The sequence below is a fragment of the Apium graveolens genome, chromosome 1, assembly GCF_009905375.1.
Source record: "Apium graveolens cultivar Ventura chromosome 1, ASM990537v1, whole genome shotgun sequence".
Taxonomy (NCBI): domain Eukaryota; kingdom Viridiplantae; phylum Streptophyta; class Magnoliopsida; order Apiales; family Apiaceae; genus Apium; species Apium graveolens.
This window is the reverse complement of record NC_133647.1, coordinates 4,344,743-4,369,705: the sequence shown is the minus strand read 5'-3', so window position 1 is coordinate 4,369,705 and position 24,963 is coordinate 4,344,743. Positions and strand designations below refer to the sequence as shown.

General features: G+C 36.9%; 3 protein-coding genes and 1 non-coding gene across 5 annotated transcripts; 3 read left to right on the top strand and 1 right to left on the bottom strand.

Annotated features, from left to right (window-relative positions):
- The first annotated feature begins 816 nt into the window (after positions 1-816).
- Positions 817-923, top strand: LOC141679457 (small nucleolar RNA R71). Its single transcript, XR_012558106.1, has one exon. It is a non-coding gene; the product is annotated as a small nucleolar RNA R71 (small nucleolar RNA).
- A 2,417-nt stretch (positions 924-3,340) lies between these two features.
- Positions 3,341-3,919, bottom strand: LOC141708124 (uncharacterized). The gene has a single exon (XM_074511956.1). The coding sequence runs from the start codon at positions 3,917-3,919 to the stop codon at positions 3,341-3,343; it is 579 nt and encodes a 192-aa protein (XP_074368057.1).
- A 5,575-nt stretch (positions 3,920-9,494) lies between these two features.
- On the top strand, positions 9,495-18,649 carry LOC141659801 (nucleoside diphosphate kinase 3-like). Of its 2 annotated transcripts, XM_074466732.1 has the most exons (15): positions 9,495-9,641; positions 10,573-10,720; positions 10,825-10,926; positions 11,006-11,088; positions 12,109-12,172; positions 12,253-12,373; positions 12,581-12,735; positions 13,133-13,184; positions 15,353-15,398; positions 16,743-16,891; positions 17,113-17,150; positions 17,255-17,305; positions 17,763-17,930; positions 18,008-18,120; positions 18,257-18,649. In XM_074466732.1, exons 2-15 carry the CDS (start codon positions 10,601-10,603, stop codon positions 18,378-18,380), a joined length of 1,386 nt encoding a protein of 461 aa, XP_074322833.1. In that variant the 5' UTR covers positions 9,495-9,641; positions 10,573-10,600; the 3' UTR covers positions 18,381-18,649. The 2 variants fall into 2 exon arrangements, with proteins under 2 accessions (XP_074322833.1, XP_074322830.1); XM_074466729.1 differs by lacking the exons at positions 9,495-9,641; positions 10,573-10,720; positions 10,825-10,926; ... (3 more) ...; positions 12,581-12,735; positions 13,133-13,184 and having other exon boundaries at positions 15,255-15,430; positions 16,763-16,891.
- A 1,434-nt stretch (positions 18,650-20,083) lies between these two features.
- On the top strand, positions 20,084-21,745 carry LOC141659795 (uncharacterized). The gene has a single exon (XM_074466722.1). The coding sequence runs from the start codon at positions 20,258-20,260 to the stop codon at positions 21,269-21,271; it is 1,014 nt and encodes a 337-aa protein (XP_074322823.1). The 5' UTR covers positions 20,084-20,257; the 3' UTR covers positions 21,272-21,745.
- The last annotated feature ends 3,218 nt before the right edge of the window (positions 21,746-24,963 follow it).

The window sequence follows — 24,963 nt, the reverse complement described above, 5'->3', positions numbered from 1 at the left end:
ACTTCAGCTTCGACTTCTTTTGCCTTTTCAGCATCAGCTACTTTTCCAGACCTTAAGGTAATAGCCTTGACTTGCTCTTTAGCTTCCTTCCTTCCTGGTACTTCCGTGTCACTGGGAAGAGTGCCAGGTTGACGATTGAGCACTGCATTGGCTAATTGACCGATTTAATTTTCCAAGGTCTTGATAGAAACCGCCTGACTCTTGCACAACAGCTTAAGTTCCTCAAAATCAGCACTAGTAGGTGCAGCTGCACTTCCCTGTTGAGGATATGATTGCCTTGTAGCATACTGCTGTGGTTGCTGGAATCCAGGTGGGTTAAACTGTTTACTCACTCCTTGCTGATATGGTGGCTGAATAGCATTCTGATTATTCCCCCAGCTGAAATTTGGATGATTTCTGTTGTTAGGATGATAGGTCGCTGGCACAGGCTGCTGTTGTCGCTGATAATTATTCACATACTGAACAGATTCGTTGACAAGAGAACACTGATCCGTAGCATGAGAACCTGCACAAAGTTCACAAACCATAGCTATTTGATTAACTCCATACGTAGCCAAAGAATCAACCTTCATTGATAGCGCTTGGAGCTGGGCTGCAATAGCGGTGGCTGCATCAACTTCCAGAATACCTGCTACCTTGCCTGACGTCATCCTCTGAGTTGGGTTTTGATGCTCATTTGCAGCCATCGTCTCGATAAGATTATACGCCTCAGTATAGCTTTTAGCCCATAAGGCGCCTCCAGCTGCTACATCGAGTATGGGCCGAGATTGGGCCCCCAAACCATTATAAAAACCAGTGATTACCATCCAATCCGGCATTCCATGATGTGGACATTTTCTCAACATTTCCTTGTAGCGTTCCCAAGCCTCGCACATAGATTCTGTAGGTTGCTGCGCAAACTGAGTAAGAGCACTCCTCATAGCAGCAGTCTTTGCCATTGGATAAAACTTCACCAGAAACTTTTGCGCAAGATCTTGCCACGTAGTGATGGACCCAGCTGGTTCAGAATGTAACCAGTCTTTAGCCTTATCCCTCAGTGAGAATGGGAAGAGCCTCAACTTGATAGCCTCATCAGTCACGCCATTATACTTAAAAGTGCTGCAGATCTCGACAAAATTCCTTATGTGCATGTTGGGGTCTTCAGTTGCCGCTCCTCCAAAAGAAACAGAATTCTGCACCATCTGAATAGTGCCCGGCTTGATTTCAAAGGTGTTAGCTTGAATAGCCGGATGAAGGATGCTTGACTGAATGTCATCAATTTTAGGCCGAGAAAAATCCATAAGAGCTGGATCAGCTTGACTGAATGTCATCAATTTTAGGCCGAGAAAAATCCATAAGAGCTGGATCAGCTTGAACAATACGATCTCCCATGTTTACTAGTTCTTTCTGCTCAGTTCCTGAATCCGAATCCTCAAAATCTAACTTCTCCGGTGTATCAAGAACTTCGTCTTTCTCATCAGCTGTATCTAAGGTCCTCTTGCGAGCACGAGAACGAGTTTGCATAAACGTTTGCTAAAGTACCTGAAACACAACGTCCTAATCACTGAGTCCTAATGACCAATGATGGTAAGTACATAAACTAAACAAATACGCCGAGTCCCCGGTAGCGGCGCCAAAAACTTGTTAGGGCGAAATCACGCACTAATATTCACGCAAGTATACGCGTTCGCAAGTAATATAGAATACTTTCTAGTTCGTTCCCTCAGAGACTCAGACTAATTTATTGTCTAATTTAACTCACTCACCAATGTATGACTACTTCTCAATGTTAAGATAATAACACTTAAAATTGTTGATTAAATATTAACTATAATTAACTACTTAATTAACCACTTAAATAACACTTCAATTTATCAATAATAAAACACTCATGAGATCACAACTTCATTATTACTTCCTTCTATAGTCATTGTTATTACCTTTAGCATGTGACAGTGATGATATTAATCGAATAACACGAAACTGATAAAAGCCAACTTTCATTGTACTAATACCATTCTACCAAACATCCACAATTAAGATAGAAGTTGAATAGTCATCAATTATGTTGAGTTCCTATATGTCTACAGAAATTGACAACACAATGATTTAAGCACAAGTTATTCATTTTTGATTACATAGGGCAAATAAAACTGTTAGAGTTACCCACTAATCATGCACAACGTACATGAACCTATGCTAGCATGGCAAGTTCTAAATCTCAAGATCCACCGTCGCTTCACAAGAGATTAACACCCTATCTTATATGTTCGCGACGCACATAAGACGAATACGCACAACCAATACTAGATATCATGCAATCATCACATACTAAAGTATTAAACAATTAACTAAAGAATTCCATAATAAATCCGTTGCAACCCCATGATCACGATTAGCCCATAATAGAACTTATCGCCATCATGGGTTCATATGAAATCATGATAAACAAACACAAGAAAATAATAACTAAACTGATTATATTAAAACAGAGTACGTCACAAGAGCAAATAAGTCAAAGCAAGAAAACTAGCATCCAACATTACAACGAAACAAGAATCACAAGAATATATGCTTCTTCTTCGTTGCTGTGTGCTAAATCGGTCTTCTTCCTTATCTCCTTCGCTTCTTGCAAAACACAATCTAAAACATAATCTCCTTCCTAATACTCTATGAAAACGTCTCAAATCTACTTATATAATAGTCCCATAAAACTCAGATTACATAGAAGTTGGAAGCCAAACAGAAGTAGAAGTCTAAAATAATATATCTTTTTCCCCGACCCTGCGCGGCCGCTCAGCATTTCTGCGCGGGTGCGCAAGGCTGCTGCGCGGCCGCTCAGCATTGCTGCGCGGGCGCGCAGGACCCTTCTGGAAAAATTCCATGTTTGTTCCATTTTTTCGCCGTAATCTGCCCGTTCTTTTCCTCTCGCAATGGTGAACACATGCCAAGGCTTATTCTTGATGATTCCTCCTCCGAAATGCAACTAATACCCTGAAATGCATAAACACTAGAAAAACGCATCAAATACACAAAATACTTGATTTCAAGACACCAATTTAAGCCATTTTAAGACGTTCTAAGTGGTATAAAATGCCACTTATCAGTTCCCGAGCTCGAGATGGTGAGCTCGGGCCGGATTTATCAAGTGTTCAGAGGTCGTGGTAACTGTGCGAGTAATTCCGCTAGGCAGATCCATGGTTGTTGTTGTTTCTTTACGTGTCCGCTTCCCTTTCCTGAGTCTTGCAGCGATTTATTCTGGACTCTCTTCTTCATCAGTTGCCTCTTCTACAATTCCCTCATGTACCAACATAATGGTCCGAGAGGCTTCCATCAGTAGGGCCCCTGGGCACAGTTCCACCTAAATCCCCATATGTTCGAAATAGTTCTCGGGCAATTCCTCGATTGAAATCATGTTACAAGTCTCGTGTCCCTCAGCACGTACTCTCTTCCTGCCTTCTGCCTCTTCCATGAGGACATCACCTTCACCTGGTTTGACCGTCTCCTTCGATGCATTTTCTAACTCTACTGCCCTGAGTGCATGGTTGTAACAGACCGTTGATTCGTATTGGCAGCTCTTCAGGAAGCCTACCCCCGTGGGGGTTGGGAATTTTACGGTCATGTGATGGATTGAGGTCACCATCCCCATTGCCCTCATAAGAGGCCTGCCCACTATAACATTGTAGGCACAAGCTTGATCTACAACTGTAAACATAGCGATCAGGGTGGCCATATAAGGCTCTTCTCCTAAGGTCACTGGGAGCCAAATCGTCCCTTTTACTCCGATTGAGTTTCCCGTGAACCCGTACAGGTGTCCACCTGTCGAGGTTAATCCTTTATCCAGAAATCCTAGCTTCTTGTAGGCATCATAAGTCAAAACATCAGCCGAGCTCCCGGTATCCATCATTGCTCGATGAACATTCACCGTTCCAATCTTCATTTTTATGATCAGGGCATCGGTATGAGGGTAATGCACCCATTTGGCATCGTTTTCCCAAACACGATGTCATCAGTCTCCTTTTCAAAGAGCTCTGGGGGCCTTTGGCTCGGATGGTTGACGTTGGTGAGGGGCTTATCCTTTGTTTCCAGGGAAAATCTCTCCATCGCCTTCCGGCTGTCTCCGCCAATATGAGACCCGCCTAGAATAATACGAATGCTGCCGGCCCGGGGTACCCTCTCTTTGTCTTCTGGGGGTGGAGGAGGAACGATATGATAATCAGTCCTATATTTTTGAACCTCTTTGACAACCCACTATGTAAGCTTCCTTTGTCTTATCAACGTCTCGATTTCATCCTTCAATTGTCTGCAATCAGTTGTGTCATTCCCCGTGGCCTCATGGTATACACAATACTTCGAAGCATCCCTCTTGTTATAGTCTGTGAGAGGGGCTGCTTTCCTGAACACCCCTTTCCCAGCATAGGTAGCATATATATGGTCGATGGAGGCTACCAGAGGGGGTGTGTGTTTGCCATTTTCTTGTATAGGGTCTTCCCGAATCTTTGGCGGTCTCTTTGCCCCAGACAGACTTTTTTGGGCTCGAACTACGCCGATATGTCTTCCTCCTCTTGTCAGGGCTCGAGGAACGGCCCCTCTTGTCTCGATAGTTCTCGCTGATTTTCAGCTCCCTCATCGATTTCTCCACCCTCTTAAAGGGTTCAGCTTGCTCGTAGAAATCAGCCAAGGTTCTCGGCTCGCTAGCCTAGAGGCTTTTCCAAAATTTTGACCCTTCTTTCAATCCTGCAATCAAGAAGTTTTTGATGGTCTCCTCACTGGCGCCTCTCACCTTGGGAACTTCGGTATTGAATCGGCGAAAGTACTCCACCGGGGGCTCCCCCTCCCTTTGCTTGATGTTGGCTAGCGTAGCCACGGGAGGTGAGTAGTGGAGGGTGGACTGAAGTTGCCTGAAGAATAGGTCTTCCAACTGCCTCCAAGTCCTTATGCTAGTCGGCCCTAACTTGGAGAACCATTGTTGGGCACTCCCTCGGAGTGACGCTGCAAAGAGCCTGCAGCGGGTCGGCTCCGACACCTGATAGACTTCCATCTCAGTGTTAAACTGTATAAAATATTCCGCCAGGTCGGCTTCGCCATTGAATAAAAGATCAGGGTTGTGCCTGAATACTCTAGGTAAAAGGGATCTTCGAATAGTAGCTATGAACGAAGAAGGGGCGTCGAGGTTGGAGGTCCCCTCTTCTCCCGCTCCATGTGGTCTCCCACTCTAACAATTTCTCATTTCATGTCGCCATTCGCATTACTCGAGTGGTGAGAGCCCTGAGGTCGCTCATGGCACCCCACCCTCCATCTCGCACTTGTGACTCCCCTTCATGATTGTCTTTGCGCCTACGTCGCTCCTCCCTCCTGGGCGGGATGCGCTGACGTCATTTTGGAGGGGTCGATGCACGCCCTTTTTTTGGGGTTCTCTGATCTTTGGGCTCCTTCTCTTCTCTCTCTTTCTTGCAATTCTCTAACTTGAGCCTGAGGTCGTGCTCACTTAGCTTCTTACCCACATGGTCTAGCACACTAGTCGACCTTGCCTCGGACAAAGCTGGCTTCTGCACCGCTCTCTAAGAGATCTGGCTGCCCCGCTCATCCTGATCTTGGAGTATGTCTTCCTCTTCTAGTGATGCTTCTTTCTTCTGCTTGGTCTCGGTTGCCGCATCATCAAACTCGTAAATCAGCCTTTTTTGAGGACCCTTGCCCTTCCAGCTACGTTGAGAGACCATGAGGTGGCGAGCCCTGCGCTTGACGTTGCGGACCGAGCTTTTCTCTACCCTGGACATTCGGACGTTGATCTTATTCATCTGATCGGCCAGTCCTTCAAGATATGTCATGACCGCCTGCCCGTCCACGGTTGCGATTGGTGGCGGTGGCCCCTGATTCTCCGGGGGCGTGTGCTCGACCCCGTTTTGGTTCTTTTCCTTGCTCCCGTTTCCTGGTGTCACCACTTGCTTGCCTTCTTTGGTCATCTCTTCTCCCTAAGATGAAACTGAGGGGCCCCTCCTTCTAGCGCCAAATGTTATAGGGAGATTTTGTATAACAGTGATTTGGAGGTCGTTGGCCGGAACAAAGAACAAGGATGGTGTTTGAGGGCGGACGAAGGTTATGTATGGTGGTAACTGAGCTTGTATGCTGACTCCTTAAGAAAGAATAGGGTTTTGTTATTCTCTATCAAGTGTCGACTCATGTCTCATACAAGTGCCTATGTACCCTATTTATAAGGATCAAGCCTCACGGAGTTCTTGGGGAACAAGTCACATAGGCTAGGATTAGGGTTCTTTGACTCGTGCACCCCAAGCCCATGATAAAGTCAGGCCTTCAGCCAATTAGTCACGTAAATCTCGACCGACTCCACACGCTTCCTACAATCTCGCGGCATCTCCGCATTTCTTCCCGTAATTGTAGGAACAACTCGTGTCGGCCCCGAAATCTACGAGCAACTCAGTCATCTATGAGTCACTTTCCATGTTGCACACAAAGTCCTTTAATGCGGGTCGGCCTGGTCACCTCGGCCCGCACTGCCTTTTTTTTAATTAATAAATATAATGTTACCTTTGTTTTCATAAGATGTGAGCTCATGGGCCCAGCTCGTGTGTGGGCACCTGAGTCCAGCCCCAGCCCGCGTGTAGGCATCCGAGCCCAGCCCGCATGTGGGCAATTGAGCCCAACTCGCATGTGGGCATCCAGATGACAAGTGTGAGCCCATCTTACACTTGTGAGCCCAGCTCACACATCATGAGCCCAGCTCGCATACGCTGGCCCAAGTCACATTAATTCACGATTCTACTCACACATGAGAGCCCAGCTTTTAAATGTTCCCATGGGGACCTGTTTAGGGCCCATGACCAAAAGCGGGTATAACATAAGCCTATGAAGTTTTTTTAAGTAATTAACACTTTAAATAATTACTTGTTACAATACGGGAAAAATATACAAAAAATATACAAGTAGTTATTTATGCTTTAAATCAAATTAAGGATGAGATTAATATTGATTTCGAAAAAACAAACTACTATATATTCTTATTTTGAAAAGTAGTGAATTTTGTGTGTATATATATATATAATTACGAAATTATTAATTTACATATTATCTGGTCCCTTAATAAGTTTTTAGTTTTTTTTATTATCTTATATTTTTAACGAGAATATTACTTTATAACATTGTTTAAAATTAGGATCAACGAAATTTTTAGGTTGATGATGATAGATTCGGCGTGGGTATGGGCTTCCGTTTGCAGGTATTGGACTTCACCAAAAAATTGCATAAGGTTTTGGACTGTGACATCGGCGTTGTTGATTGGAATAGCGGTTGTCGTTCACAGTGTAGTGCGAAAAGACTAATAATTTGGTTTTGGATGAAAACGCGACCGTGATGACTGGATTTGTTTAACGACTGTTTTTCTTTCGATGGTCATCATCTTCTAAGAGATAAGGAAACGGTGCTGCTGAGCCCGTGTTGACGAGAACGGTATTGTTCATGAACCTCATTTTCAGCCCGTGTTGACGAGAACAGTTATGTCTAGGTATTTGGAATTAGGTAAGTCCTATGTAAATAATGTCATGTCATAGGCTCAGGTTTGTCTCGATCACTATATCATCAATTTTTTTTTAGTTAAAACTTTTACACTTTTTATATATTGTGCACATACACACACAAGCCGGGGGATTTTCCGGCAAACAGCCTCTTTATTCTTATAAATGAGGGGAAGTCTGCGTACATTTTACCATCCCCGGATCCTGCGAAAGCGGGATATACTAAGTATGTTTGGTTTGGTTTGAAATTATTACATTATGTGGAATGTTACTTAACCGTGGTTTAGTAGTAGGTGGGGATTGATATTTCTAATTTGTCGTTTGAAATCATTTTGTAACCAATAAAAAAATGCCAGTTGTCCCCTGAAAAAACCCAATAGAGGAGGGCATAATTGGATAACAACATACAGCTCCAGTCGAACTATAAACTACACAATTGCCGACTTGCTTTTGCAATTGCGATCAATAAGACTCACTTTGAATCTGGAACAAAATGACGAATATATCAAAAGCTCACTTTTTATAATAAAAAAATGTTCATAACAAAAAAATATTCATATTTTACGGCTATTTACTATCCGATAATACATGCATAAAAGAAAATATATAATTATTTTTTTATTATCGGAAAAAATCGAAAACAAGTGGAACTTTAATCAAAATCAAAATTAAAGGAATCAGTTATATAAATCAATAAAGCGGAGTTATGAAATTTTTATTAGAAAAATGTTTCTCCTATTTTGCAAAACTACTAATTTTAATTTTATATTTACAAAAGACTTTACGACCAATTTCAATCTAATGTAACTAGATATAACTTCAAATGCAACTAAAAATGATTTCAATTATTTTTGAAATTATTGTTTTGGAAAACACGTAAAAAAAAGTTACAATCAGTTGCTCTTGATTCCGAAGCATATTTCAATGAAAAAATTGGATATAACAAAATCGTAAAAATAAAAAAATAATTTTTTTTCCTAATTTCTGTAAACTAAACTAAGCAAAATTGATTTATATTCGTTAAACAAATTTTGAAATCAGATCAACCAAATATTTCTAAATTAATAGAAACTTAATCCAAAATGCTTTACAGAAGGTATGAATTTTCAGAAGACACTTAAAATGTAAAGAAATCATTGACTAAAATATTATCTCGTTTATTTTTAATAACTTTTATGTATTATTATATATTATTATGTACCTAGTTATATACAGGTAGAGATGCACAAAAATTATGACCCCGAAAATATGTCCCGGCGCGATTCGGTAAAAGACCGATCAAACCCTGCCCGGACTTATGACCTCGACAGGCCATATGGCAAAACCCGGCCCGGCACGGCCCGCTTAAAAACCCGGGCTTCGGCCCGCCCCTGTCTTTGTCCCGGCCCGATTAAAAACCCGAAAAAATTCGGTTAAAATCTGATTATTCTAATATATTTTGTTATATATTTATGAATTTATATTTAATATAAATATAAATAATACTTTAAACACATATATATTTACATATTCATGATTAATAATATTATTTATATACTTTATTGTAGGATTAATGAAAGAAGATATAGTAAGTACACGATATATACTTTGATAACATTGATAAAACATATTATTCAATAAATATGTTTATTTTTTGTTTAACTTAAATTTTTTAACGAAGTAATGTTTTTATAAAATATTTTATGCAAACTGATACATTTTTACGATAATCTAGTTGCTAACATATAATCTTCAGAATTTCTAATAAAACTCGATATAATTTAAATTAGAAAAAAATCCGGCCCGATCCGATTCGGCCAGAAAAAAGGCCCGATAAGATCCTACTTAAGGGCCTAAACAGGCTCTGATATTTTCGAAAATTCCGGTCCGGCCCGACCCGATCAAAATCAAAGTACGAGAAACCCGGTCCGACCAAAGTCCGGGTTTTGAACCGGCCCGGGGGCTTTTTTTGCATATCTGCGTACACAGGATACGGTTGATTAATTCATCAATGAATTTTCAGAACACAGTGGGACAGACGTGTAATGATCAACATTATGTCAAGCCCAACACTAGTTTCAATTTTGTTTCATATTCTCTTGAAATAAACACTTCTCTCTCTCCTCTCTCTCTCTCTTGTCCACTTTTTAACAGGTTCGATCTCTACCCTCTTCTTAACATATAATTCTAATATCTTGTCTGCAAAGTTTAGATCTTTTTTCAAGTAACTTCTTGTGAAAATTAGTTCAACACCCATCTTTAATTTACGGTGTTTGATGATTTACTGCTTAGTTTAATACTTTCTTGTGGAGTTCTTGAATCTTGTTTTTTTGGGTTGGTTTACTTGAGATTGTAGTATGATTATATGATTGGTTAAAAGGGTAGTTCTTACTTTGTCTAAACGACCAACAAAACGTACCCAGTATATCATGTTTATAGTAGGGTGAAGAGGGTGTGATGTACGCAGACCTTGTAGTCATTCGAAAAATTAAAGAGGATGTAAAGAGAAAGACTTTAGCTTTGATGATGTAATAATAAGATCATATATAAAATGAGTTAATACAAACATGAATTGGCAAATAGGGTGAATTTTTTTTTTGACATAGATTAGTAGGAGAATTAATGTATTATGTTAATTTAAATATGATTGCGGGTTTTTTATATGAAGGGAGTAGAAAGGAGGATTTTTTTTATCTTACCTTCATGAAAATAAAATGAAGAAAGACCCCGGCTTTGACAATGTAATACTAAGATCAAATTAAAAATGAATTAACATAAATGTGAATGGGCAAATAGGGTGAATTTTAACTTTTATTGACATAGATTTTTAGGAGAATTAATATACTACTCCCTCCGTCCCATTGGATCAATTTCATTTTTCAAATTATGTGAGGGAGAATTTGAAAATGTTAACAATCCAATGGGACGGAGCGTTGTTTTAGTTGTGATTGAAGTTTTGTTTTGTTTTGTTTTTTTATAAAGGGTGTAGTAATTTATAAAATTTATTTGGTAGAAAGAGGGAATTTTGCGTTTAAGGTGTATTTTACTAGTTTAGTTGAACTAATATGATGTTTGCATATTTTAGTAGTTTTATATGAGTGTAATTTAGCTTGATGGGTGATGGGCCTCGAGGAATAGAAGTTTTTCCTGATCATTTTCAAGCTTCAACATCAGGTGCTCCTCCCCCTCAAAGTCAAATTTTTCCTGTTGTACATCAAAGGTCAGATTTTGAGGTATGCGTTTTCGATTTCTTGGAGATATATAAGCTAGGGGAAAGTGAAGGGGAACTGTTTAGATTGATTTTTGTTTGGTTGATTATTGTTGTGTATTAGAATAGTCTGGAAGTCGTGTTTGGGCTCGAAGAAAATTGAGGACTGCTGCATCCATGTTGAATCTGTTTAGCATAAGGAGGTTGCCGTGGGTTCCGGGTCAGGAAAAGGTGGAAAATAGTTGTTACTTGGTTTAGCATACTTATTGTGTAATTTCGTGAATGTAACATTTGATGGACTTTTTGTCAGGTTCTCCTGACTGCTCCAGAAGTAGAATCGCTCAGAACAGAACTTGCTGATTTGGAGGAAAAAGAAGCTCTTCTAAAGGCACAGTGAGTGTTTACCTCTATTTCACCTAGAACTGTATTCATAACTTTGAACATATAAGTTTTGTATCATTATGTTGTCCATCACTCTGGGACTTTTCACTCAAGATTAGTAGAAGTATTAAATTTTAGGAACAAATAGTGAGCGATGTAATAAATTTGTTTTGCTTTTGAGAAATGAGAAGGGAGGGGTGTGGGGGGAGTTAAAGGGAGAACTAGATGGACTGCTAAGTATATGTTGTGAAGTCAATTTGCTTATAGAAACAGGAGGAAAGAATGGGAAGGAAAGGGGCTAGTCTTCTTTTCTCAGTGAGCCTTACGCCTAATTTTAGCCTGTATAGGTAGCTGGATGATCAGGGAATCAACTTATACATGATATTGTAAATTAATGTTATTTTATATAGATATGGTAGGGGTAGGTATAAAGTGCACACAAGAGTTTAAAAGATGAACGTCTGCATTAACACTAGCAGTCTCTTTGAAGTACTGTCCTAGCAATCTGGATTACATGACATGTTAATTGGTTAGAAACGGTGGTGGAGAGAGGAATATAGTTCAAGGGGAGCCAAATTACTCATTTCTAAATGAAGAGTAATATTTTAAAGATAAAATCAAATGGACCTCAAATTGTTATCTTATACATGTGTTTAGTGGACTGGCACCCTGCTGTTATTAAAGAAAACAGGAATTGGAAAAAAAAAACCTTAATGTTTCCATAATTTCAGCACCCGCGGCCGCTCACTCTTGCGCTACTATAGCTCTGCCCCTGGTTAGAAAGTAGCATTATGGGCAAAATTTAAGGATCTAGAGTTGGGTTGAAGGTTACATATTGAATCATCATTTGGTGTTTTTGTTTTTCTGGAGAAGCTACAAATGCTAGATTCTGAGGATGACATTTAAACATGAAAGCCTTTGTTTTTGAGTTTTATGTCATATTTGAAGTCTTTGTAATACATTGTAGTATTGTACACTCAGTTCCGTATGTGTTTTTTTGTTTTCACTAAGGCTCTGCTTTGTTGTGTACAGATTGGAACATCTTGATGAAGTTTTGCGTTCTGCCCGTCTATCAGGCTATTTATACATGCGAACGGTAATTTACATTCCTATGTTGGTTTTCACTTTGTTGTATGTGTTTCCTACTATAGTAAAAAGTTCCATGTCTTTACATAGAGATGGGCAACATTACCTGGAGAACCAGCTCCAATTGATGATGATACTGAAATAGATGACTGGCTTCCACGTTTTCTCGTCCTTCATGGATCATGTATATATTTGTATCTAATGTCAACAGGTAATTTCTTTGACTGTTATGTTAAATGAATTTTAGCAGTTAATGTTGCAATAGTTACTCATAAGGTCTGATGCTAGCCACTGTGGGGTGTCTCTAGATATGGTTATTATCCATTTTGTAGCATATGTTGGAGTAATTGAGTGATTTTTTCTCATAATCTTAATTTTAACTTTTTCTTTCTGATGACGGTAATGATTAATATGGCAGATTTGAGTCCACAGGATTCCACCCTATTGTCTGATGTTGTTGAAGTTGGGCGTCTCCCGTGTTTTACCCGAGAAGACGGGGAATTTCGTTATAACTTTTATATATTAACTCGTCAGGGGCTGCGATATGAGTGCTCGAGTGTTTCTAAGATACAGGTACACATTATGATGTTGATTGTACTTGTCCAAAGACAATGCCAAAAATTTCCTGAAACGGCACTGCAGCTGTGGTCTTGAATGTAAAATTTACTTGCATTGGAATTTGTATAAGGTTATAACATTCAAGAATTAACATGTGGTTAAGTCAAGTATTCGTTTTCAATCTGCTAGGTCACGGATTTAAAGTTTAAACCATTGATGGGAATGGACTACGAGTCTACGACCTGTTTGATAACATTTATATAAGATGGGACTTTTGTAAAAATTATCAGTAGTTTAGTAGGGAAACGTCCAACCAATTATTCGTCTTTGTTTATTTTTAAGACGGGATTATAGTTTTTTAATTCAGCAAACTTCTGCACACCTTGGTTTCTAACAATAACCTCCTCTGCAGATCGACTCCTGGTTGACAGCTTTACACGAAGACTGCAAATTGCAACCCGACACTCTTAACGATTCAGAAAAGAAAGAAAGAGTTGAAGCAGAAAGTTGTGATTAGCTTATTAGTCTTCAAATTATAATTTTAGACAAATTTAGATTGTGTTGGCATGATGAATAGCATATATCTGTGTACATATAATTGTATTCTACCATGAAAAAAGCAAGTGGAGTTGTAGATATGTGTGGAACAAATGAGCAACAACAATGTGAAGATGTAGAAATGGCATAGCTCTTATATTTTTTATTAAATTCTTTGATGGCTGTATCTAGTTGATGTGGTTAGACAGGGGTCCCCACATAGGGCTTGCTCCTAGGGCCTTCACACTCGAAAGTAGGATAGCCTATATCCGTATCCAAATCCGCAATCATTAGATTCGAATATGGATAATATCCGCTTTATTTCGGATATAGATAATATCCGATTTTTCTCGGATACAAATGCGGATATTTTGGACGAATATCGGATTTTTTGAATTTTTTTGTTGCCACTACCATTTTGACGATGATTATAGGACATTTTCTACGATTAAATACAAATAATATATTTATATATGTATAAAGTATGTGTATAATTATATAAAATTTGTATAAACATATTATTTAATACATTTACACACACTATAAACTAGAAAAATAAAATTTAAATTATATATAATTATATAATTTAAATATCATATATGTATTTAGTTTCGGATTCGAATATCCCGAATTCGGATACAGATAATATCCGTTTTTCTCGGATACGGATAATATCCGTTTTTTCTCGGATACGGATGCGGATTTTTCGAACGAATTTCGGATTTTTCAAACTTCTTTGACAACCATACTCGAAAGCTCCAAAACTTTGAATCATCTACATGTTTGTAGCATATGTAACGTAGAAGTACGTCGGGGTACCAAATACTCCCCTCCGTCCCGTGAAGTTCTATATGTTTACTATTTGCACGTATTTCGAGACTTTTATGAAGTATAGCTTCATAATATTTTTTTTAAAAAAGAAAAATTGGAATAAAAGTTTAAACATGAAACTTTTATTCAGAAAAAAAAAAATTAAAAAAATATTGTGGAGTTATGCTTTAAAGGAAAAGTGTGCCGAAAAGTGACGTATAGAATTAAATGTGAGAGAGAGAGTACGGTTTTAACCAAGTCCTCTAAAATTCAGGTAGTGAGGTAGTGCGAGTCTGATACGAGTAATGCTATTTGCTACATATTTTAAGATGAATTTAAAAAATATCTTCAAATAACATGTGATGTGTTTTATTATTGGTGGCTTATTAAAAAAAATGTAGTACATCTTATAAAATAAGAAAATATTTAATGATCACGTTGGAATAGTTCAAGTGGTTAAGCGTTTATTCTTTTATTCTCTGTCATTACAGATATAACACTATAAGTCATATATGTCAAAAAAAGGAAAATGATTAATAATACTATAACAACCTATCAATTTTCAACAAAGTTTGGAAATTTTTAAAACTTTGATATTTTAAACATGTAACAGGGTTTGATATTATATAAAATAATTTAAAAAAAGAAACCATGGTTGTCTTTGGAGTTGTGGGCTTAGAGAAGAAGAAAAAAGATAAAAAGGGCCTTAAAAGAAGCCCAAAGTACATAAAAAGATTCACAAGTACAAAATAGTAAAAAGGGTGATGGAAAACAAACGGATTACTATGATTGGACACACAATCCAGCCCAAAAGTACTTGCACTTAAAAAGCTAGAGAGAGAGAGATTTTTTATAGAAAGAGATTAGAGAGCAGTGATTTTTTTCCTATATGACTTAAATTTTTACAATTAATTATTTGTACTAATAAGTTTTCGAGTTGAGTGAGAATCGAACCGTATTTGTTCAAGAAATGTTCGTGATTAGTCACAGTCGAAAATGTAGGACAACAGAGAATAAACTCTTACCTGCTCGGAGATGTGATAGTGATTAGTGATAAGAGGAAGTAGATTAGGGGAAGGTGGGCTTTGCCGACAAGTGACAAGCTGGGCCTAATAAACGGATCAGATTCTTTCCCTCACTCACTCCAATGCAACTCCCAAGTCTAGGATTAGTAGTAGTATACTATCTATATATAAGTAGTTGTAGTGGTAATACCAATTTATAGGGGAGGTTTGTGAGGGAGAGAGAGTCAAAGAGTGTAAGTGAAAGATGAGGTCTGAGATTTACAAAACTGCCGCTAGAGCCGCCAGGTCTCTTCTCTCTTCTTCCAAGTCCACTGCCTCTCATCTTCTTCCTGTTGCTGGTATACATCAATCTCTCTCTATCACTCTCTCTCTCCCTCTCTCTCCCTCTCCCTCTCTCTCTCCCCCTCTCCAATCTCTCCCTCCCTCCCTCTCTCTCTCTCTTCAATCTCTCTCCCTCTCTCTCTTCAATTTCTCTCTCCCTCTCCAATCTCTCCCTCTCTCTCTTCAATCTCTCTCTCTCTCTCTGTCTAATCTCTCTCTCTCCCGATCTCTCTCTATTTGATTGTATCTACAAAATTGTAAACACTCTAGATTATACCACTACTTAAATGTACAACACTACTGCCATTGTAGAAATGCCGGCCAAACCCCATTTTTTACATACAATATCAGATTTCATTTTATGTGTTTCAATATTTATGAATATACAGTAGTAAGATATTGTGATTTAAAATAAATTTGGGTATGTGTAAATCAAACCTACGGGGGGTGTATTCAATTGGGATTTTGAAAGATTTTTATGGATTTTAGAAATCATGGGGTATTCAATTTGAATTTATTGGAAAAAGTCTTTTAAAATCTGAGTGTATTCAATTTAGATTTTAAGAAGTCAATCAAAATTTGGTGGTATTCAATTTGGATTTTAAAAAATCCATCAAAATCTGATGGTATTCAAAAGTGATTTTCTTTTATTTAAAAAAGTTGTGGATTTTGATGGATTTGCTAGTACATTTTTAATATCTTGAAATCTCTTCAAAATACATGAGATTTTGATGGATTTCTAAAAAACTCCACAAAATCTGCAAGACTCAACAAGATTTTGGATCAACTCCATCAAAATCCACGAAGAATTGATATCAACGAAATTTTTTTAAAATCCGTAGATTATTAACAATCCTTTAAAATCTGAAATGAATACACCCCCCTAAATTTAAATGTTATCTAACTTATCATATTAAAAGTATATGGGAACCAAATTGAAAAATTAAAAAATAAAATAATAAGTAGTCTCTATCTCATAATTAGTTGATGTATTATATGACTATGTTATTTCACAAAAAATGTAAATAATAGAAAATTAAATAATTATGTTTTTCATTTTGCATATATAAAAACAATTATACTTGTATAAATAATAAAACACATATCAATTTCATTAATCCTGGGATAATTGTTTTTAAAACATTGCAAAAACTGTGTTACATTTTCATTATTATTTGAAGTAAAATGATTTTTGACTTAAATATTATTCTCCGTGGTTATTTTTAATACACTAACATCTGATATCATGAAAGTTTGAAACTATTGATTATTCAAGTGTGCATGATGTTTTCGACTATTTATAGTTCCTGATTCTGTTTGTACTAAAAGATTACTCTTGATTAATGTAGAAGGAAGAGCTGCAGTAGCAGCAGTTTCACTTAAAGGAGCACTTCCATTTTTAGCTTCATACGGGAGGGCTAATTCCAACAATGCATCTACCCAGTGGCTATCTGGAGCTCTAGCTCTCCCTGCTGCAGGTTTCACCTAACCCTTTTATTCACCTAGGTTTCCGCTATAGCATTTGATAGTTTGGAACACATTAAAATCTGTATTAGTTTAATTTCTTGACGGTTCTTGGACAAATTATATTAAGGTCTGTTGACATGGTTCCTTGATTTTCACACTTGTTTTGGGGAAAGTCGAGTGCTTTATCTGATGTTATCTTTTTTCTTTTCTGTTTCCTTTGTCTGCATTTAAGCTTATATGCTTCAAGAGAATGAGGCAAATGCTGCTCAGGTAACTTCAGTCACCGAGTAAATTTTGTTTGCCACACTTGTGATGTTGTTACTTTGAGTTTTGAATCCTCTTGCTCATGCTTAGTTTAATATGTTTGCTGACAGATGGAGAGGACTTTCATTGCTATCAAACCTGATGGAGTGCAAAGAGGACTAGTAAGATTGTCTATTTTTATATCTTCTTTTTGCAACTTGCACTTTATGTTTAACATGAAGGTTGCTTTTTGTGGATACAAATACAATTCTATAGTTGGAGTGCAAAGAGGACAAATAAGATTTTCATTTTTTTGCATCTTGCACTTGTATGTTTAAAATGAACCTTGCTTTTCGTGGATACGATTCTCTTACGTTTACATGGAGTGCAAAGTGGACTAATAAGATTGTTTGCATATTGCACTTGTATGTTAAAAAAGAAGGTTGCTTTTTGTGAATATGGTCTATTCTCAATGTTAACATTATGTTAAAGGATCTCTCTACTTATGTATTCAATACTGAGTATCATTAATTTAACTGTTACTGCTCAAGTTGCAAAATTTCGCATCTACTAGAAATAGCTTTAGTGTCATGGAGGGGTCTGAAAGTGTCTTGAATCTGGACTAATGTGGTTTTACAGATTTCAGAAATCATATCGCGTTTTGAACGAAAAGGTTTCAAGCTTGTAGCCATTAAAATAACAGTCCCTTCCAAGGACTTCGCCAAGAAGCATTATCATGATCTTAAGGAACGGCCATTCTTTGATGGCCTCTGCGACTTCTTAAGCTCTGGTCCAGTTATTGCAATGGTCAGTCACTTCCCCTACGCATATTCTTATTTCTACTATACCAAAAATTTGATTGTAATGTTTCTTTATTAAAATAGGTTTGGGAAGGAGAGGGTGTGATTAAGTATGGAAGAAAACTCATTGGAGCAACAGATCCTCAGAAATCAGAGCCTGGAACCATTAGAGGTGATCTGGCCGTTGTTGTTGGAAGGTATGCATTCTTCGATAAAAAACATCATGTCCTTGCATCTCTTACAGCACGTTTTTTGGCACACGAGTATATAAAACTGGAATCAATCTCCTAGTTGCTCTTCTCAAGTAAAGTATTCTTTCTATTTTGCTTGCAGAAATATTATTCATGGAAGCGACGGTCCTGAGACTGCCCAAGATGAAATCAAACTGTGGTTCAAACCAGAAGAACTGACAAGTTATGCCATTAATTCCGAAAAGTGGGTTTATGGAGAGAACTAAGAAGACTTGCTTCTTCAGTAGCTTTGAAACATTTTTTCTTTCCAAGAAATGAGATACTGGATAGAGTCGTCAGAATAAAATGGTTTACATTCATGTATTTTATTATGATTCCCTACTTGCTACAAGTGAATCATGAGAATAATTTCGGTAAACTTTAATTTGTTGATCCACTTGGTGGAACCATACAAAATTTCATCTTTGTTATTTATGCGGTTATCAATATATACCAATCTAAATTTACGAGGAATATGAGACAATTCAAAGCTGAATTTCATCTTTCTTGTGGTATGCTTTTGAATATATATATATATATATATTCCTTGTTTTATCTCCAGGGAAGTCATTCTCTTGATAACTGATATTAGGTTGAGTTACAAATCTAAACCGAGTACATAGAAGTACCAAATTGTAGTTCATTGCATTGTAGATCAAATTGTAAACATAGAAGTACCAGTTTTCTTATGTATATTGGAAGATACATTCTGTAATGCACAAATAGTACACTCTATCGGATCATATCATATGACTCATGTACCTGGCCGTAAAACTCGGAAATCGGATATAGTCGGTTATGTCTTTAAAATCCGAGTAATCGACCGATTTTTCGAGTACTCGTTTTTAAAATCCATCTGAATCGATTCAACTCCGATTTCCGAGTACTCGTCTGAGTTGGCCCACTGTTAATGTCTAATGTAGACTAGATAAGTTGTTTTGTTTTGAATAGGCATATTCATCACTATACTCGTTAAAAACTTTCAAGTGGGTTACTAAGTTAAAAAAACTTACAATTGCATCACTACAATTGATTCTCGCTGATCATATTAACGAGAATTGATAGGCATATCTACAGTCGAACATCATTGTAAATATCATAACTTCAGCTACAATGGGAAGCCCACATCCATTGCTTCTTTAGAGGCCACTTGCCTTGAGCTCGGCGTGAGCAAATAAACTCCTTGTATTCAAATGAAAAATCAGTATCACTCCTTCAAATGTATTGCGATCATTATTTGAATAAAACTCTAGACTCATTTTATAATATTGATCCATATTGAGTACAACTACTAAGCTTTCACTGTAGTTAGTTAAAATTTTCTCCACGTACTCTATTTTCATAAAAAGCTTACATTTTTCTCTGAAGTAAAATTATTATCGAGAGAGCACGATTATATAGCTCAAGTATTCGTAACTCAAGTAATTTATTTTCTTTTATTGAAACATTCATGAAATCAACTCTCACTGATTCTTCATTAATAGAGTCATGAGTTCGAGTTTCGGTCGAATATCAAATTTGTCAAATAAGGTTATATCCTTTTTTGAAAAAATCATGTCATGAGTTTGATTTTCGCTGATCATTCATTAATATAGTCATTAGTTCGAGTTATGAGTTCGACTGTAGGTCAAAGATCAAATTTGTCAAATAAAGCCAAACAAATAAGTTCATTGATAATTATGAGTTCGAATCTCACATAAGTTTGATTCTCGCTAATTAATATAGTCATGAGTTCGAGTCATGAGTTCGACTGTAGGTCGAAGATCAAATTTGTCAAATAAAGTCAAACAAATAAGTTCATTGATAGTCATGAGTTCGAATCTCAATCGAAGATCAAATTTATCAAATAAATACCTATATCATTTATTGAATAATTAGACTCTCGCTGATCCTTCGTTGATAGACTCACATAGTCAAGAGTTCGGTCGAAGATTAAATTTGTCAAATAAAGTCAAACAAATGTCCAAGAAAGATGACACACATCTCATTTGGCAATTGCCCAGATCTAGAACTCTCCTAATCCAAACTAGGAAAAACAAATGACTTTGTAGACTCTATACTTCATCAACAATCTCTCCTCCAACATTTCTCTTTCACTTTCACAATGGCTGCTGCTACAATTGCCACAACCTTAAACCTCAAATCTCTAATCAAACACCTCCCACAATCTCTAAACCCCCATTTCTCAAAACCCCACCTCTCTTTTCCCCACACTCTAAAACCCCTCAGATCCACCATCACCTCCTCATCATTCTCCTTTCCACCTCCTACCCTCAAAACCCGCCTCCGTAAAGGCGAAACCCTTTACGGCATTTTCTTGCTAACTTCATCTCCAACCCTTGCTGAAATTTCCGGGCTCTCGGGTTATGACTTTGTAGTGATTGACCTAGAACACGGCCCTGGTGGAATCTTGGATTGTGTGGATTGTTTACGGGCACTTTCGGGGACTCGTACTTCCGGGATTATTAGAATCCCGGAAACTTCAGAATCTTGGGCCAAAAAGGCCCTTGATCTTGGACCTCAGGGGATCATGTTTCCCATGATTGATTCGCCTAAATTGGCGAAAAGGGCTGTTTCGTATTGCAGGTTTCCGCCTAATGGGGTCCGGGGATCGGCTCATACGGTTGTTAGGGCTTCGGGGTATGGGATTGATGAGGGGTATTTGGATACTTATATGGAAGAGTTGTTAATCATGTGTCAGGTTGAGTGCCAGGACGCGGTGAAGAGGGTGGAGGAGATTGCGGAAGTGGAGGGTGTGGATTGTATTCAAATGGGGCCGTTGGATTTGAGTGCGAGTATGGGGTATTTGTGGGATCCGGGGAATAAGAAAGTGAAGGAAATGATGAGGGTTGCGGAGAAAGGAGTGCTTAAGACGGGGAAGAAGAAAGGGAAGGAGTATGATGGGACTTTTTTGTCGGGTTTTGCAATGCCACATGATGGTCCTGAGGAGTTGAGGAAGAGAGGGTATCATATGGTTTCGGGTGCTGTTGATATCGGGTTGTTTAGGAATGCTGCTGTGGAAGATGTTAGGAAGTTTAAGGCGGGGTTGGTTGAGGTCGAGGATAAGGGAAAGGACGGTGATCAAGAAGAACCAGAAGAGAAGTATTGGAGTGAGTGAATGCAATGAGGTTGCTGTGATGATTTAGATTGAGAATGAGGTGTTTGTTTTATGTTTTTCTTTTGTTCTTTTTTGTTAGATTTGAGAATGTATTGTAGTTCACTAAACATTGCTTTTGATGTGTTGTGTTAACTAAATAAGATGTTGAAAGAAAGAACAAGAACCAAATGTGACATTCTTAGATAGGTCTAGTCTGGTTTTAATTTCTTCGGGTTGTTTAGAAATGCTGCTGCGGAAGATGTTAGGAAGTTTAAGGCGGTGTTGGTTGAGGTCGAGGATAAGGGAAAGGACGGTGATCAAGAAGAACCAGAAGAGAAGTATTGGAGTGAATGAATGCAATGAGGTTGCTGCGACTATTTAGATTGAGGATGAGGTGTTTGTTTTATATTTGTTTTTGTTCTTGTTTTGTCAGATTTGAGAATGTAATGTGGTTCACTAAACATGTGCATTTGATGTGTTGTGTTAACTAAATAAGATGTTGAAAGAAAGAACAAGAACCAAATGTGACATTCTTAGATAGGTCTAGTAATGTTTAACTCCTACATCTGTTCTTAATTCTTCTGGTTTTTTTATGAATGCTGCTGTCGAAGATGTAAGGAAGTTTAAGTCGGGGTTGGTTGAGGTCGAGCTTGAGGTGAAGGACGGTGATCAAGAAGAGAAAGATTGGAGTGAATGAATATAATAGGTTGTTGTTTTATGTGTTTTCTTTGTTCTTATTTTGTTAGATTTGAGAATGTAATGTGGTTTACTAAACATGTGCATTTGATATGTTGTGTTAACTAAATAAGATGTTGAAAGAAAGAACAAGAATCAAATGTGACATTCTTAGATAGGTCTAGTAATGTTTAACTCCTACATCTGTTCTTAATTCTTTGGGTTTTTTTATGAATGCTGCTGTCGAAGATGTAAGGAAGTTTAAGTCGGGGTTGGTTGAGGTCGAGGTTGAGGTGAAGGATGGTGATCAAGAAGACAAAGATTGGAGTGAATGAATATAATAGGTTGTTTTATGTGTTTTCTTTGTTCTTCTTTTGTTAGATTTGAGAATGTAATGTGGTTTACTAAACATGTGCATTTTATGTGTTGCGTTAACTAAATAAGATGTTGAAAGAAAGAACAAGATGTGACATTCTTAGATAGGTCTAGTAATGTTTGACTCCTACATCTGTTCTTAATTTCTTCGGGTTTTTTATGAATGCTGTTGTCCAAGATGTAAGGAATTTTAAGTCGGGGTTGGTTGAGGTCGAGGTTGAGGTGAAGGATGGTGATCAAGAAGAGAAAGATTAGAGTGAATGAATGTAATAGGTTGTTGTTTTATGTGTTTTCATTGTTCTTGTTTTGTTAGATTTGAGAATGTAATGTGGTTTACTAAACATGTGCTTTTGATGTGTTGTGTTAACTAAATAAGATGTTGAATGAAAGAACAAGAACCAAATGTGACATTCTTAGATAGGTCTAGTAATGTTTGACTCCTGCATCTGTTCTTAATTTCTTCGGGTTTTTTATGAATGCTGTTGTCGAAGATATTAGGAAGTTTAAGTCGGGGTTGGTCGAGGTTGAGATGAAGGACGGTGATCAAGAAGAGAAATATTGGAGTAAATGAATGTAATAGGTTGTTGTTTTATGTGTTCTCTTTGTTCTTGTTATGTTAGATTTGAGAATGTAATGTGTTTCACTCCTTTGATTCAGGCACATAGGCATATAGGGCTTAGTAACCTTGTGAAAACTAAAAATGTGTGCTTTTGATATGTTCTGTTAACTAAATAAGATGCTGAAAGAAGAACAAGAACAAGACGTGAAGAAATCAGATCATTCTTAGATAGGTCTTGTAATGTTTAGCTACTAGTCTACTACTGCCACTATTCCATTTCCATTGCTTTTGATACTGGTTTTCTTGTTTTTTAAAAAATGGTGTGTGTGTAATTGCTAATATAACGAAAAAAAAATAAGTCGATCATTTCATTGATTCAAATACTCCCCGACACAATTTCTATATCCCGTATGAGAAACGGTCATTTTTTTATATAAAAATGGGGGAAAAGTCATTTTTTAAATAAAAATGATGCACCATGCAAATGTAACATTTTTGATGGTTTTCTTTTTAATAATATTGTGCAACATCTCGTATATATCGAATACAAATTTTGTTTATTAATGTCTATAATTTTCATGTAAGATATAACCAATATGCACAATGTTTGTAAGCAAATTATATATTTTCTTGTTTGTATCTTATAATTTGTATACACTGATTCAATAAAAACATGTTAGTCACCATACGTTATAACGATAAGATTAAATTTAATCCATAAAATGTAGTCGGTATATTCAAAAAAGTAAAGTAGAAATTAACATATATATTGAATGTAAGGTTTAGCAAATTTTTTGAGTTTTGGTTAAATAAATTATGAGTATTGGATATTCAAATGATTATGAATTTATCTTCTGTTGTCTCAGGTCCGGATTCGAATCCGGCTTACCCCGGAAATTTATTATAACATATATTGATTGTGCATGTTTGGAAAATTTTAAAATAAGTAACTTACGACTTAAAATGAATAAGTGACTTAATAGATAAATATTTATAAATTATATAAGTGTTTAGATAATTTTACTTATAAGTTAGAATTTTTTTTTACATAAATGAACTTAAATATATAATTTTTAAATTTAATTATCTTATTTCTTATATTTTAAGTTAGATTAACAATTGAAAAATATTTTTTAAAAATTAAAAATATTTTTTTTAAAAATTAACAATTATTAAACGAACTGCTTAAAACCCGATCAGGGATAAAAAGGTGAAAATTGACTTCTCGATAAGTCTAAATGACTTTTCGACAATTTTGAGACTTTTCGACAGAGTTTTTGATAAGTCTTTTTCATGACTTCTCGATGGACTTCTCGACAAGCATCTTTGTTACTTCTCGATAAGTATTGTAGAGATCCCGATATAAGTATCAATATGGAGTTCTCTACAATTATAAATTTTGGACTTATCAATAACTCAGAACTGGAATTATTTAATTTAATAAATTATTTCGGTAAAATACTTTTGATATAAAATCAATTCTAATTTTATGTTGATTTATTCAATATAAATTGAAATAATTCAGTCCAATTAGGACAAAATGGGTATTTATTCTACATCTTGATAAGTCGTTATTTAGTTCTCGATAAAAGTGAGGATAGTGACATCTCGACATGAGTTTTCCAATTCACGTGACTTCTCGATAAGAAAATATCAACCGTTTATTATTACTTCTTGACAAGTCACATATCTAGCCTGTAAATACCCAGACATCTCGACATGACCCCTCTTTACGCTTTCGAGATCTCAATTGACCTTATTTCTGCAAATTTTCACCGCTGTCACTCGTTTCAAACTCTTTCTTTCTCAATTTCTTACCCACCCAAACTCAACTCTTTCTAATGGCCGCCAACAACGTTAGAGCTTTTATCCCAAAAGTGGGCACCAACTATTTGGCATTTATTGATGCAAACCAAGCTCCTGACAACTTCAAGTGCTTTATGAAATTCATTGCAAATTCATATATCTCAGGGGCCTTGACAGCTAATCATGTGCTTTACTTGGACGCGTTGAATTAATTTTGGAACTCTGTTGTGATCAACACCATTGTCCATGAAGATCAAACTGTGTCTTTGGTGGTGAACTACACAATTCAAGGCGTAGC

Coding starts and splice junctions, on each gene's coding strand:
- LOC141708124 (XM_074511956.1), bottom strand. CDS start 3,919: ATGAAGATTGGAACGGTGAATGTTCATCGAGCAATGATGGATACCGGG.
- LOC141659801 (XM_074466732.1), top strand. CDS start 10,601: ATGGGTGATGGGCCTCGAGGAATAGAAGTTTTTCCTGATCATTTTCAA. Junction 12,173..12,252: donor GCTATTTATACATGCGAACG/GTAATTTACATT, acceptor GTCTTTACATAG/AGATGGGCAACATTACCTGG. Junction 17,151..17,254: donor ATGAGGCAAATGCTGCTCAG/GTAACTTCAGTC, acceptor GTTTGCTGACAG/ATGGAGAGGACTTTCATTGC.
- LOC141659795 (XM_074466722.1), top strand. CDS start 20,258: ATGGCTGCTGCTACAATTGCCACAACCTTAAACCTCAAATCTCTAATC.